The sequence below is a fragment of the Meriones unguiculatus genome, chromosome 7, assembly GCF_030254825.1.
Source record: "Meriones unguiculatus strain TT.TT164.6M chromosome 7, Bangor_MerUng_6.1, whole genome shotgun sequence".
In the NCBI taxonomy this organism is placed as follows: Eukaryota; Metazoa; Chordata; class Mammalia; order Rodentia; family Muridae; genus Meriones; species Meriones unguiculatus.
The window spans coordinates 60,672,088-60,686,275 of NC_083355.1; the positions used below are offsets into that span (position 1 = coordinate 60,672,088).

At 38.4% G+C, this 14,188-nt stretch overlaps 1 protein-coding gene across 8 annotated transcripts in view; it reads right to left on the reverse strand.

Annotated features, from left to right (window-relative positions):
- The window catches only part of Ralgapa1 (Ral GTPase activating protein catalytic subunit alpha 1), a 245,380-nt gene that overhangs the window by 61,330 nt on the left and 169,862 nt on the right, over nucleotides 1-14,188 (reverse strand). For all 8 annotated transcript variants that reach the window (XM_060387516.1, XM_060387510.1, XM_060387514.1 and 5 more), the window contains 2 exons: nucleotides 14,053-14,124; nucleotides 9,409-9,532 (listed from right to left, as the gene is read on the reverse strand). In XM_060387516.1, the coding sequence (XP_060243499.1) occupies nucleotides 9,409-9,532; nucleotides 14,053-14,124 (196 nt within the window). The remainder of the gene's footprint in view (nucleotides 1-9,408; nucleotides 9,533-14,052; nucleotides 14,125-14,188) is intronic.

Here is a 14,188-nt window from a genome sequence, read left to right on the forward strand (position 1 = left end):
ATGGGTCCCACCCCTGATTTCTGTTCTTTCACCTGGCCCTCTCCTTTTCGCTCTTCCTACTTCTCATCCTCACTTTTCTCCATCACCTCTCCACCCAATTCCTTCCCTTCACCCACTCCTAATGTCTATTTTATTTCCCCTTCTCAGTGAGATTCAAGCGTCCTGCCTTAAGTCCTCTTTGTTTCTTAGCTTCTTTGGGCCTGTGGACTGTAGCATGGTTTTCCTGTACTTCATGGCTAATATCTGCTTGTAAGTGAGTACTTGCCATGCGTGTCTTTCTGAGCCTAGGTTACCTCACTCAGGATGATATTTTCTAGTTCCTTCCATTTGCCTGAAAATTGTATGATGCCTTGTTTTTTAATAGGTAAGTAGCATTCCATTGTATAAATGCAGCACATTTTCCTTTTCCATTCTTCGGCTGAGGAACATATAGGTTGTTTCCAGTTCCTGGCTATTACAAATAAAATTGCTGTTGGGGGTTGGTCTGATGTTTGTATTGCGATGTTAATTATTGGTCCTCAAGACCTGGTTATTGCCTGGATATATCTATTTTTGTTGGGTAACCTGCCTAAGACATTATACCTTATTGGTTGATTAAAAGGCCTAAAACCCAGGCAGGTTAGAATGGAGTAGGTGTGGCTAAGGTTCCTGGGCTTTGGGAACAGGAGAATCATGGGAAACAGACAGGAAGAGGAGAAAAGAGGATGTCATGATGAGTTAGTGTGGAGAAGAAAGAAACCACATGGGCCAGAAAAAGGACTCCAAGGATGGTCTGGATGAAGAAAAAAAAAAACCAAAAACAAACAACCCACCAAATATAAGGAAGTATTCATAAGATCATGGATGGAAGGTAACCTAGATGAGGACGGTTAGGGAAGAAAGCACTGGATGGGGGCTGGGAGGTGGATAGTGAGGTTATTGAGATAGCATAGGTAGAAATATCTGTCCAGCGCAATGTAAATAGGCAATTATAAAATTTAATAGGTGTCTGTGTCTCATTAATTATTGATAGAGGGGTAAATAATACCACCATTACAATTATAGGGCTAAAGATAAACATTATTTAGTCCAACACCATTTAATTTATAACAACAAATGGTGCCCAACTAATTTTATGTATCCATACCCTTAAAATCATACCTTATCATAGTGTGGGGGTCGGTAATAAGCGCCCAGCGAAGAGAACCCAAATGTAAAACCTAAAAACTCTCAAGTCAAATACTGTCTCACAAGATAATGCCTTTTCTATTGCTCAGGGTAACTGGCTTGTCTCTTTAAATGAAAGGCCCTCTTGCGAGAGACAGGCAGTGGCTTGGCCTAAAACAACAGGTGCCCAGGAGAGCAGAGGAGGATATTTAGGTCTATACAACCTTGTTTTGATTAACATGATAATGATTGTATGTTCAATAGTAATGGTAACTTATATTGTCGATCAATCCCACTACACAGGAGTAGCTCTGAAATTGACTGAGACATGGATGTCTATGTATAGCCAATTATTCTTGTTGGCTACAAAATACCCTTGACATACACATGCCAGCCTTTCATAAGACATTAATAAAGATTTACAGATGTCTTTCTTCTGCTCATACAAAGAGGAGAGAACCATCCTTAACTGATCTGGGTATCCTGCACACCTCATACATTTATAATTTGAGGGCTGTATAATGCTTGTGAGAAATTATGTATTTCCATAACAAGAGAACTGGACACCCATGATGCTGGATCAAACCTAACAGAATTCATCCTTTCAACATGCTGGGACACTGACACATCTGTTCCAGCAACCTGCATGCTCCAGCATTCTGCTTGTTCCTGCTTCAACCACCTCAGATACTGTTCATCAAAGCCTGCTCCAAAAACAGCTTCAAAGAAAGCTACTGACCTCAATTGGTCCAGCATTTCACACTGTTCCAAACAGGACTTCTACAGAAGCCTTGAATTTTTCAACATTTAGATATTGGACCACAAATGTTAATGCTAGCTTATTTAACAAATTTTCCCAACTTCTTTTGGGTTCCCAAAGAGGATTTCTTTGTCCAGAAATCAGCTAGAAGAAACCTACAATAATGATGTCCCATTTCTCTTAAGGGTGTTGGATAGGTTTTTGGTTGTTTTCTAGGGCTATGAATGTTTATTGTCATTGGGAGTTGATTATAAGTTAGTAATGGTCTTATTCAGAGAGAAAACGAGATTAGACTCAGGATTTCTCTCTTTTACCTACCTTTCTTAGAGAAGGAACAAAAAAGGAAAGAAAGGGGACTATTAAGAAGAGAATGATAAAACAAAAGGTAGATTACTGAATCTACTCCTCAACTTAAGGCTTTATTTGTTATTCTCAAACAAGGTTATTTTTAACTCATTTGGTATAGAATTTTATATAATGATGTAAAAATAAGTAATTTTGATACACTGGTATAAATTTTGGTATATTGATGCAAATTTAAGGTTTACTTCCAATAATTTTAAAACTGCTATTACAAACTGTTTAGGAAATTAGGTAATGCAAGTTAATTGTTAATTAACGCATAGTCATGTCAGTTATCACAGACATATATATCCTAGGTCTAACAGATAGATAGGATTCTGTAGATGGATAGATAATATAAAAATAAGCCTTCCAAAACCTCAGAGACCTACAAAACATGGATTTAAAAATTTTTATTACCTTAAGGATTCTTTGATAATGAGATATGTCATCTCCTGGTAGCACCCAGCCTACCTCAAAAAAAAAAAAATGATGAGCATCGAAGGACCTCCATATGGAAATGGCTTGAAATATGGCAAACCAGCCACATGGGCAAAGAAAACGCCCTCACTTTTGACAGACAGAATTCTGCCTAAAATGGGCAAGCTTAAAGTTGACTGACAAACTCTGCCAAAACAGGGTAAGCAAATCCTAAATAGTTCCTGCTTCACATATATGTCTGTCAAATATACTGGCCCAAAAAGCTGAAGATGATGCTCCAACAATATAGAGTTTTGGGTGGCTGTTCAAGTAGCAAACTGTCTCTGTATTTTTTTTTTTTTAAGCTGCTAGCATGAACTTCCTCACTTACTCAGGTAATTAATTTTATTTCTCTGATGGGGTTGAAGACCAGATAGTCATAGTTTTACAATTAGCTCAGTTGCTTAGGAATTAAAAAAAGATATTTTAGGTTATCTAGATGTTTTTAGATTGATAGATTCAAACTATAATAAATAACTTAGGTACAAAATCTTAAACCCTCATAGATAGGATATTTTCTTCAAGATTGCCAAATACATTCAGACTAAAGTATACACACACACACACACACACACACACACACACACACACACACACTGTTTTATATATATATATATATATATATATATATATATATATATATATATATATATATATATATATATATTCTCTTGACTATTGGTTTTTATAACTATTGGTGTTTCATAATTATTCTTACTGTATAAAAATTGCCTTTTTACTTAGACAGAAAAGGGGAATTTTTGAGGGTTGATCTGATGCTTGTGTTTTGAGGCTAATTACTGGCCCTCAAGATCTGGTTACTGCCTGGATACACCTTTCCTTGTGTAAACCTGCTTAAGACATTATTCCTGATTATTTGAATAAAAGGCCTAAAACCTGGGTAGGGCGGAATGAGGTTGGTGTGGCTAAGGTTCCCAGGCTTTGGGAACAGGAGAATTGCAGAAAACAGACAGATGAGAAGGGAGGAGGAATGGGGATGCCATGATGGGTTAGCGTGGAAAAGAAACCACATGGGTCGGGAAGAAGGACTCCAAGGATGGCATAAATTAAAAAACAAAAACAAAAACAAACCACCAAATATAAGCAATATATTCATAAGATTATGGATGGAAGGTAACCCAGATGAGGATGGTTAAGGAGGGTGGCACTGGATGGGGCTGGGCGGTGGATGGTGAGGTTACTGAGACAGCGTAGGTAGCAATATCTATCTGCCTAGGCCAAGGTAAACAGGCAATTATAATAGTGAACATGCGTCTGTGCCTTATTAATTCTGATAGTGGGTTAAACGTAAAAATTATAGGGCTAAAGATAAACATTATTTAGTTCAACACCATTTAATTTACAACAACAAGCTGCTATGAACATAGCTGAACAAGTGTCCTTGTGGTATGGTGGAGCGTCTTTTGGGTATATGCCAGCAGTGATATAGCTGGGTCTTTCCAATTTTCTGAGGACCTGTCAGACTGATTTCCAAAGCGGCTGTATAAGTTTGCACTCCCAGCAATGGAGGAGGGTTCCTCTTTCTCCACAACCTCACCAGCCTGTGCTGTCATTTGAGTTTTTGATCTTAGCCATCTGATGGGTGTGAGGTAGAATATCAGAATTGTTTTGATGTGCATTTCCTTGATGACCAAGGACACTGAACATTTCTTTAAGTGTTTCTTAGCCATCAAAGATTCTGCTGTTGAGAATTCTTGGTTAAGCACTGTACCCATTTTTTAAAAAAACTTTTAACTATTTATTTAGTTGTTCTCTTTACATCTCAATCATAGTCCCCATCCTCCTCTCGTCCTAGTCCCACCCTTCCTCCCTTTCCCCCTCTTCCCTTCTTTCAGGAAAAAGGGGCCCCCACTAACCCACCCCAGCAGTTTAAATTTCATCAGGACTGAGCACATCCCCATCCAAGGTGGTCTGGTTAGGCAGCCCCACAAGGGGGAAGTGATTGAAAAACATGCTACAGAGTCTTTATCAGAAACAGCCCCTGCTCCCTTTCCTAGGGGACCCATAAGAAGACCAAGTTGTCCTTTGGGTATATATGTGTAGAGGGCCTAGATCCAGTCCATGCATGGTCCTTGGCTGGTACTTCAGTCTCCACAGGTCCCTCTGGGCCCAGGTTAGTTGGCTCTGTTGATCTTCTTATGAAGCTCCTGTCCCCTCTGGGTCCTACCCATCCTTCCCTCAACTCTTCCACAAGGATCCCTGAGCTCCACCCAAACTTTGGCTGTGAGTCTCAGTATCTATTTCAATCCTTTGCTGGGTGGAGCCTCTTGGAAGACAGCTATGGTAGGCTCCTGTCTGCAAACAAAGCAGAGTGTCTTCTCTCCAGCCTCTGTATCCCATTTTTTAATTGGGTTATTTGGTTTGTTGGTGTCTAGTTTCTTGAGTTCTTTATATATTTTGGATGTCTGCCCTCTGTTAGATGTGGAGTTGGTGAAGACCTTTTCCCAGTCTGTAGGCTGCCATTTTGTTCTGTTGACAATGTCTTCTGCCTTACAGAAGCTTTTCAGTTTCATGAGGTCCCATTTGTTAATTGCTGATCTTAGTGCCTGAGCTCTTGGCGTTCTGTTTAAGAACTTATTTCCTGTGCCAATGAGTTCAAGGCTATTCCCTAATTCCTCTTCTATTAGATTTAACCTATCTCATTTTTTTTTTTTACTTGCTTGGACTTAAGTTTTATGCAGGGTGATAAGTATGGATCTATCTCATTCTTCTACATGCAGATATCCAGTTAGACCAGCACCATTTGTTAAAGATGCTTTCTTTTCTCCATAGTATGGCTTTGGCTTCCTTGTCAAAAATGAAGTGATTGTAGGTGTGTGGGTTTCTTTTTTTTAATACCTTTACTAGAAACAGAATATAGTGGCACTTGCCAGGATACAATGATGTTTGCAAGCTATGCAGGATGCACAAGTTTAATGTCTAAGACCAATTGTCCTGTCAAGCTTCCATGGTTCCTTTACGTCTAAGGGAACATACAGGGAAACACAAAACAGCCTGAACCCTTCTCTGTCTAAGGGAATGCCTTGGTCTCTTAGGAACCATAGACCCTAACCCGGAAAACCTATGATGCAGGCCTCTCACCACCCTCTGCAGCTTCCTAGTCAGGACCCATTACAGCCCAGGCTAAAAAAAATGTAAAAAAACAAGTCACAAAATTTAACTGCACTTCAACTACCTTTAAAAACTATCAACTGATCTGTATGAAGATCTGCGAAGACTTTAGGTCATGATACAATATACAATATATATTAGTATCAGGGTTGTAGCAGTGGATGACTGCTTGGACCTATCTGATAAACAGAAGCTAAGAAATTGTTCTAGAAAGAGATGAAAGCATTGGCTCTCTCGGCCTTCTCAGACACTCTCTGCTACTCCCTCAATGTGCTGAGCTTCTCATTACTGCCTTGTGAATATAGATGGAAGGCTAGGTTTCCTATCTGACCTTTGACATATATATGCAGCTTTTTTAGGGGCTCCCTTTCTGGTTCTTTGGTTTTTGTTTGCCTATGTAATTTTAGGTTACTGGCTTCTTCAGCTGATGAACAGTGCATGCCCAATCAAGAAGCAGACAGCAATGAATGCTGTGCTCGGCTTGCCTTCTGCTCTTATTCAGTCTGGGACCCCAACCCATGGAATGATAACACCCAAACTTAAAAGTGGAGTTTTCCACCTCAATTAATCTAACTTAAAAGGTCCCATGTCCAGAGATTTGTTTCCATGGTGATTCTAAATCCCATCAGGTTAACAAACAAAATTAAGCACCATGGCACTTTTTATGGCTAATTTTGCTTGGATGGATATACTACATTTATTTATTGATTTATTCACTTATGGACACACATACAGGTTGTTTTTCTATTTTGTTATTATGCGCCAATGAACACAGATGTATAAGTTTTTATAAAAGCTTAAGCTATTGTTTTCTCTGGGCATACACAGAGTAGAACTATTTTGTTATATAGTATCTAGCTTTATGTCAACCCAACACAAGCTAAAGCTGAAAGAAGGGAACCTTGATTGAGAAAATCCCACCATAAGATCTGGCTGCAGGGTATTTTCTTAATTAGTGATTGATGGGCGAGGGCCCAGCCTGGTTTGGGTGGTGCCATCCTTGGGCTTGGTAGTCTTCAGTTCTACAGGAAAGCATGCTGAGCAAGCCATGATAAACAAGCCAGTAAGCAGGCTCTACATCAGCCTCTACCTCCAGGTTCCTACCCTGTGAGCTCTGTCCTGAATTTCTTCAGTGCTAAACAGGATGCAGAAGTGTAAGCTAAATAGACCTTTTCCTCCCCAAGTTGCTTCTGTCGTGGTGTTTCATCACAGCAACAGCAACCCATATTGGACATATGCCACAGGACACCCTGGCCATATGATACTCTATGTTTAACTACCCAACCAACCATATTACAGCATGTCATACCTCTTCTAGCAGAATATGAGAGATCAGATTGCCCTAAATCCTAGCTAAAGTTACTACTGGACATTTTTTATTCTAACTACCCTGCTGGATAGGAGGAGATACTCATTGTAGTTTTCTTCTTTGTTTCTCTGATGGCTAATGATGACAAGAGTCTTTTCATGTATTTATTGAGCATTTACCTATCTTTAGAGCAATATTTATTATGTTCCTATGGCCATTTTTTTTAATTGGAGGATTTCATACATAACTACAATTGCATTATTTTATATAGTGGTATTTGCACTGTTTTCACCTCCCTCCCAACTTCTTGTGTCCCCTCAACAATGTCTTTTCAAATCCATGATTGTGTCTTTGTTTTTGTTATATCGACTCCAGTTAGTGTTGCCTGTTTGCATGTGTTTTGGAATGACCTAAAGCATTGTGGTCCTATTCAAGAAAAAAACAAAAACAAAAGCAAAAATAACTGGTTTTTCTTTTCTTCATTGAGGGAAATTTTGTGAAATTTTCTTCCATCCATGTTGGCATGTCCAGTAGTAGGACTTTGGGATTTTTTTTTTTAATTGGATCACATTCCACTTTTTAATTTGTAGAATTTTTTCTAATATTCTATGTATAAATCTTTTCTCAAATACATGATGAGCAATTGTTTCCCCCAATCTGCGAGTCCCTCACTTTACTGACATTGCCCTTTGGAGTACAACATGTTTAATTTCCATGAGCACTATTTTTGTTCTTGCTCAGGCTTTTAGTGCCACCACTAAGAAATCTCTGCCAAACACAAGGTCATAAATATTTACACCTATATTATCTTCTACGTGCTTTATAATTTTAGGTCTTTGATCTCTTTTGAGTTAATTCTTTTATATACTATGGTCTGACTTCATTCATAAATGACTTTAATTATGTGTATATGCATGTGTTGTCAGTGTGTGTGTGTGTGTGTGTGTGTGTTGGGGGGGTACTATGTGCACATGACTGCAAGTACTTGTGGGTTGCTGGATACTATAGAACTTGAGTTACAGGCAGTTGTGAGGCTTCCAGCATGGGTGCTGGGAATCAAACTGTCTTAATGGCCACATTTCTCCACGCTCCTGACGACAATGACAAAGACTACTATGACGACGACTACTACTTCTTCCTCCTCCTCTTCTGGTTATGTCAGCAACATTTATTGAAAAGATTATTTTTCCTTCTCCACTACATATCGTAGGTTAAAATCCAGCTGACTATAACTTGAGAGCTTATTTCTGTACTCTCTTGTATTTCACTGTTCTGTAGTTCTATCCTTGTCTGAGTACCACACTATCTTGATTAGTACTGTTTAGTAGTAATATCTGAAATCAGGAGGTATATGAGTCCTTTCAATTTGCTCTTTTTCTCATGTATCCCTCATTTTTAGTAATGATTCTATGGTTCTTCAATATATAAAATCCATTTGTTGTGTTTTAAAAATATTTACAAGGCATTTTTACATATACCATCTTATTTGAATCTTTTGTCATCTCTGATGCTTACATAATTCACACATGAACTGGCTTGTAACCTATATATTACATACCAAGTGGGAAAAGCTTATATGTTAGACACTGTGGAAAGCATTGGCATTAGATGCATAGGTCAGTAAGAAGTGCCAGCCCTCCACAAGCTCATAGTCTAGTGCAATGGTCTTCAACAACTTTACCAGATACCATCAGTACAAATTCTGTGCAACAACTATCAACTATAAGAAAAAATTTCATTGTAAGTTTAAATGGCTACCAAGGATATTATTTTGACTGTGTTGCATTAAATATACATTCATCAAAATTTGTTGAATCTGGAGTTTGTGGATTTGGCTAGTAGGCCAGTCAGTGAGCTCTCGGGATCTGTTTGTCTCTACTCTCCCACTACTGGGGTTACAAATTCCTGCCACTGTGCCTGGCTTTTACATGGGTGCTGGAGAGCCAAACTCAGTCCTTATGCTCATTAGGTAAGCATACAACCAACTAGTCCATCTTCCCAGCCCCTCTTGTAACTATTTCTCAAACAGTATAGCACAGCAATAAAAAAATACAGTTTTTAAACTGCTAGGTATAAGTACCTTAGGCATGCTTTAAATTATATAAGAGAATACACATTCGTTTTATACAAGTGTTCCATTATTTTATATGAGGAACTAAAACATCCTTGGTTTATGATATCTGCAGAGTGATTGAGAGCTAAATGTAAAATGATTGCTGGTATAACCTAAAAACAGTACCTCCCAACCAAGGCCAGCTACAAAATCTTCATATGCTTGGCTTCCTCCTATATTGGTGAGAATGGAGTATTTATCTTCTTGTCCTTCAGCAACATAAAATACTGCAATCTTGTGTGTCTCTCGGCTACAAAACAAAAGATTATGCCATTCATTTATTTGTTTGCTAATTAAATTCTATGTACAGAGTATATAGCAGTAAGACTATGAAAAATACTTAGATGTCGTAGTCTACAGAAGAAGACAAATAATTGCAATATAAACAAAAATGTCATAAAAGTGACAAAACTGACACTGGACCAAAAGAAAGGCAATATTCTGATTGGAGAAATAAAGAACACTTGAAGTAACAATGAATATGGTAAAGGTAAGAGTTTGGGAAATGAAAAGAGTATAGGCAAGGATAGATAAACATGAATGCATGAATCATATAAGAAGCTGATCATTGTGCGTGTGACTGAATCTCAGTAAGAAGTGTATTCCCCAAAATGGCATTCAACAACAAAGAAATATACACAAAACTGCATGGGTTAGCTGCCAAATTCTCGGACAATTAAGTTTTAGTTCTTTCTGAATTTAAAAAGTGTGTATAATAGCAAACTTATAAGAAGTCTGGCAACCCAAGCTAACTAGACCATCTATGTTTCGTGAATGTTAGCAAACTTTACGACCAGAAAAACAAATAAGAAGGACTCATACATCCTGACTCCAAAATTGGACCAGACATAAAGTTTTTTGTTACCAAATTATATAAAAATGAATGAATGAACTGATCATAGCTAACAATAAACAGATAGAAACTATAGTATTTAAAACTAATAAGCCAGATAGTATTTAAGTCTAATAGCCAGATTTTTCTGCATTTTTGAAAACATAAATCATGACCATGGGTTTCCACGCCAGCAATAAAGAAGTTTTAGCAAGTTTCTGTAACTGGTATAATTTCATTTCAGATGGTAAAGACACAAGGAAACTTTCAATGTAACCAATATAATGTTAACCTAATCTAGTCTAAGCAGTCACAAGTAACTTGTATTTGGGAAGTGGGACTTCCAGAATTACAAAGTCTGGATCTGAGTGGCCTCTATTGAAAATAAAACCCAATTTAACTGGTGAAAATTATTTAAAAAAAAAAATCTAAAATTTAAAAAATATGTCCTAAAGGCACATAGAAACAGAAAATGAATGAAGATTCAAGAAAATCTACAAAATTTTGGTAAAAATAGAATCACCGTTATGAGCTGCCTGGTCACTTGCTTTCTTTATATATGCATGTGTCTTTCTTATGGAACAACAGTCAGATTTGGGAGTACATTTAATCCTAGATGACCTTATCTTAATTATATCTGCACCCTGATTTTCAAATTACACTCTAAGGTTCTCGGTAGACATGAAAATTTTAGAAGGCATTATTTAATTCAGTACGAATATGAATACTTTCCACCCAAAGATATACAAATGGCCATTTTAATCACTTAAAAATACCCATTAATATGTAGCAAATCAAAATCACAAGCTCCAACTCCTTGTTCTACTACAATGAATTTAAAAGGCGGGTGGTAGCAGGCACGCCATGACAGAGAAGGCGGAGCCTGCACACAGGGCTGGTGAGGTCAGAAAGGTGGCAGCTGCTACACAAACCAGACTGGCACTCCTCAACACACTAAACAAAAGCAGCTCTAAAAATCAGATTGTGCTGATCTTATTTAGTAAACATATTATTATTAGCTAACATATTAGATAATAACTGCATTTCAGTATTGTTTTGTAAATTTTAAAGCTGCACACTAAGACAAGATGTCAATTACAAGAGAAACTGTTGAGAACAGATGAAATATGGAAACACTTTCTGCTTTTTACCAATTTTATTTTTAAACATAAGGACCAAGTTAATTAGATAAATTAAGGAGGTTGGCAGCAATTTATGGCAAAGCTTTCCAGAAACTGATGGTTAAGTTGGGGCTTGAAGGGTGGATTAGACGCTATACATTTAGCTGGAACATACAACCTGGGGTCATTTCATTGTTAATAAAACAGCACAAAACCCAAAAAATAAAAACAACATTCAGTTCTAGGTCTAAGAAATAGTGGTGAGCCAGTGATGTGATGGATGCAGTGTCTGACTATGGATCAGAAGATTCTGCTATGAGAAAAAAAGAAAACAATGCTTATGAAAAGTAATAAAAAATATCAGAACAGAAACTAATGAACATAGGAACAGAAGAGAGAGCTTATTTGGTAAAGTACTTGCTATGTAGGCACAGGGATCTGAGTGTGAGTCCCTAAAACCTACTTAAAAAAAAAGCAGGTGTGATGGTGTGTATTTATACCAGTGCCCGGGAGGGAAAAACATGCGGATCCTCGGGGTTCACTGTCCAAACAGCCACGCCAAACGAGCTTAAGGCCAGTGAGAAACCCCGTACAAGAAATGGGGTAGATGACACCTGAGAAACGATATTCCGAGTTGTCTCTTATCTCCACATGCACTTGCAAATACATGTGTACCTGCACACAGACACAGATACAACCTATTAAATCTGTAATAGGAACTTTTGTTTATTCCAAACAAACTCTGACCAAAAGACTCTGACCAGAACAATATACCCTGACCAAAGAAAAGACTGATCAAAAAGCAACTTGCTTGGGGAGGAAAGGGTTTGTCCACCATACAGTGCAGCAAAGGCAAAAACTCAAGGCAGTTACTGAAGCAGAGGCCATGGAGAAACAATGCCTACTGGTGTGCTCCCAGGCAAGCTACAACCCGACCCCCCTGCCTAAGGATGGTACAATCCACAGTGGGCTGGGCTCTCCTACATCAATTAGCAAGCAAGGCAATGCCCCACAGACATGCCCACAGGCTAGTCTCAGGAGGGCAGTTCCTAAGTGAAGTCCCCTCTTCCTGAGTGCGCTAAGCACATGTGTGAATATAAAGAAGCACAAGATGAAGAGGATCATATACAGGCAGAAGAGATAAAGCACAATAATATATGAATAAAAGGGTAACTTTTCTGACACTCAAGAAAATGACCCAACATAGGGCTTTTAAAAAGTTCATGTAGCAAATGTCCTTAACAGCTCATTTCACTTTGAATTCTTGTACAACAGTGATGTCAGCAGGTGGCTTGTTTTAAATTAGCTTTCTAATCCATCATAAGCACCAGAACAGTCAATGAGTAATGATTAAGTATGGCACAGAAATCTGATGATATTTTACATATTCAGTTAGTTTTCTCCAATTAAAAAGAAGATTGTGAAATGCACATAAAAATTGTTTCAAATATATCAAAAACATCTTAATATAGTTTTAAATTTTTCTTAAAAATTAATTTATCTTATATTTATGGTTGTGAGCCTAGCCTTTAACGGCTGAGCCATCTCTCCAGCCAGAAAGGATCATCCTGAGTGAGTTGTCCCAGAAGCAAAAAGACACACATGGTATATACTCACTCATATAGACATACAACATAGGACAAACCCACTAAAACCTGTGCATCTAAAGAAACTAAGCAAGAGAGTGGACCCTAACTAAAATGTCCAATCCCCATCCGGAAAGGCAAAGAGGATGGATATCAAAAGAAGAAGAAAACAGGAAACAACCTAGGAACCTGCTACAGAGGGCTTCTGAAAGCCAGAAGAAGAAAACCGGAAACAAACTAGGAGCCTGCCACAGAGGGCCTCTGAAAGCCTCTGCCCTGCAGACTATCAAAGCAGATGCTGAGCCTGATGGCCAACTGTTGGGCAGAGTGAATGGAATTTTATGTAAGAAGTGGGAAATAGTAAGAGCTGGAGAGGACAAGGTCTCCACAAGGAGAGCAACAGAACAAGAAAATTTGAACACAGGGAACTTCCCAGAGACTCATACTCCAACCAAGGACTATTCATGGAGATAACCTAGAACCGCTGCACAGATGTAGCCCATGGCAGTTCAGTGTCCAAGTGGGTTACATAGTAATGGGAAGGGGGACTGCCTCTGACATAATCTGATTGGCCTGCTCTTTGATCACCTCCCCCTGAGGGGGAAGCATCCTTACCAGGCCACAGTAGAGAACACTTTTGATGTGAACTGATAGACTAAGATCAGAAAGGAGAGGAGACCCTCCCCTATCAGTGGACTTGGGGAAGGGCATGCATGCAGAAAGGGGAGGGAGGGTGGGATAGGGAGGGAAGGAGGGAGGAGCTTATGGGGGGATACAAAATGAATAAAGTGTAATTAATAAATAAAAAAAAGTGAAAAAAAATTGATTTATCAGCTGGGCGTGGTGGAGCACACCTGTAATCCTAGCACTCAGGGAGGCAGAGGCAGATGGATCTCTGTGAGTTCAAGGCCAGCCTGGTCTACAAAGTGAGTTTCAGGACAGCCAAGGCGACACAGAGAAACCTTGACTCAAAAAACCAAAACCAAAACCAAACCAAACCAACAACAACAACAACAAAAAACCCCAAAAAACAAACAAAAAAATTATTTAAGGTACAGTGACATAGTTTCAGTTCAAAAAATTAATCCAATAGCACAGTATTACTGTTTACTAACTACTACTGCTACTACTACTAACAGTACTAACTACTGCTACTAACAGTATTTCTATCAAAAAAAAATGGCTGAGAGTTTATCAAGTTTAGTAATATGAAGGTTTCCCAGGAACTCACCACTGCCTTGAATCCAAGTTCCGAAGTTCTCTAAGCAGCTTTTCATTCTTCTTCAGGAGATGAAAGCTCCTCCTAAGTAGAGAGATTTATAAACATTTATCAGCTTTACAGAGAAGGACTCGACAGCCCAGAAATA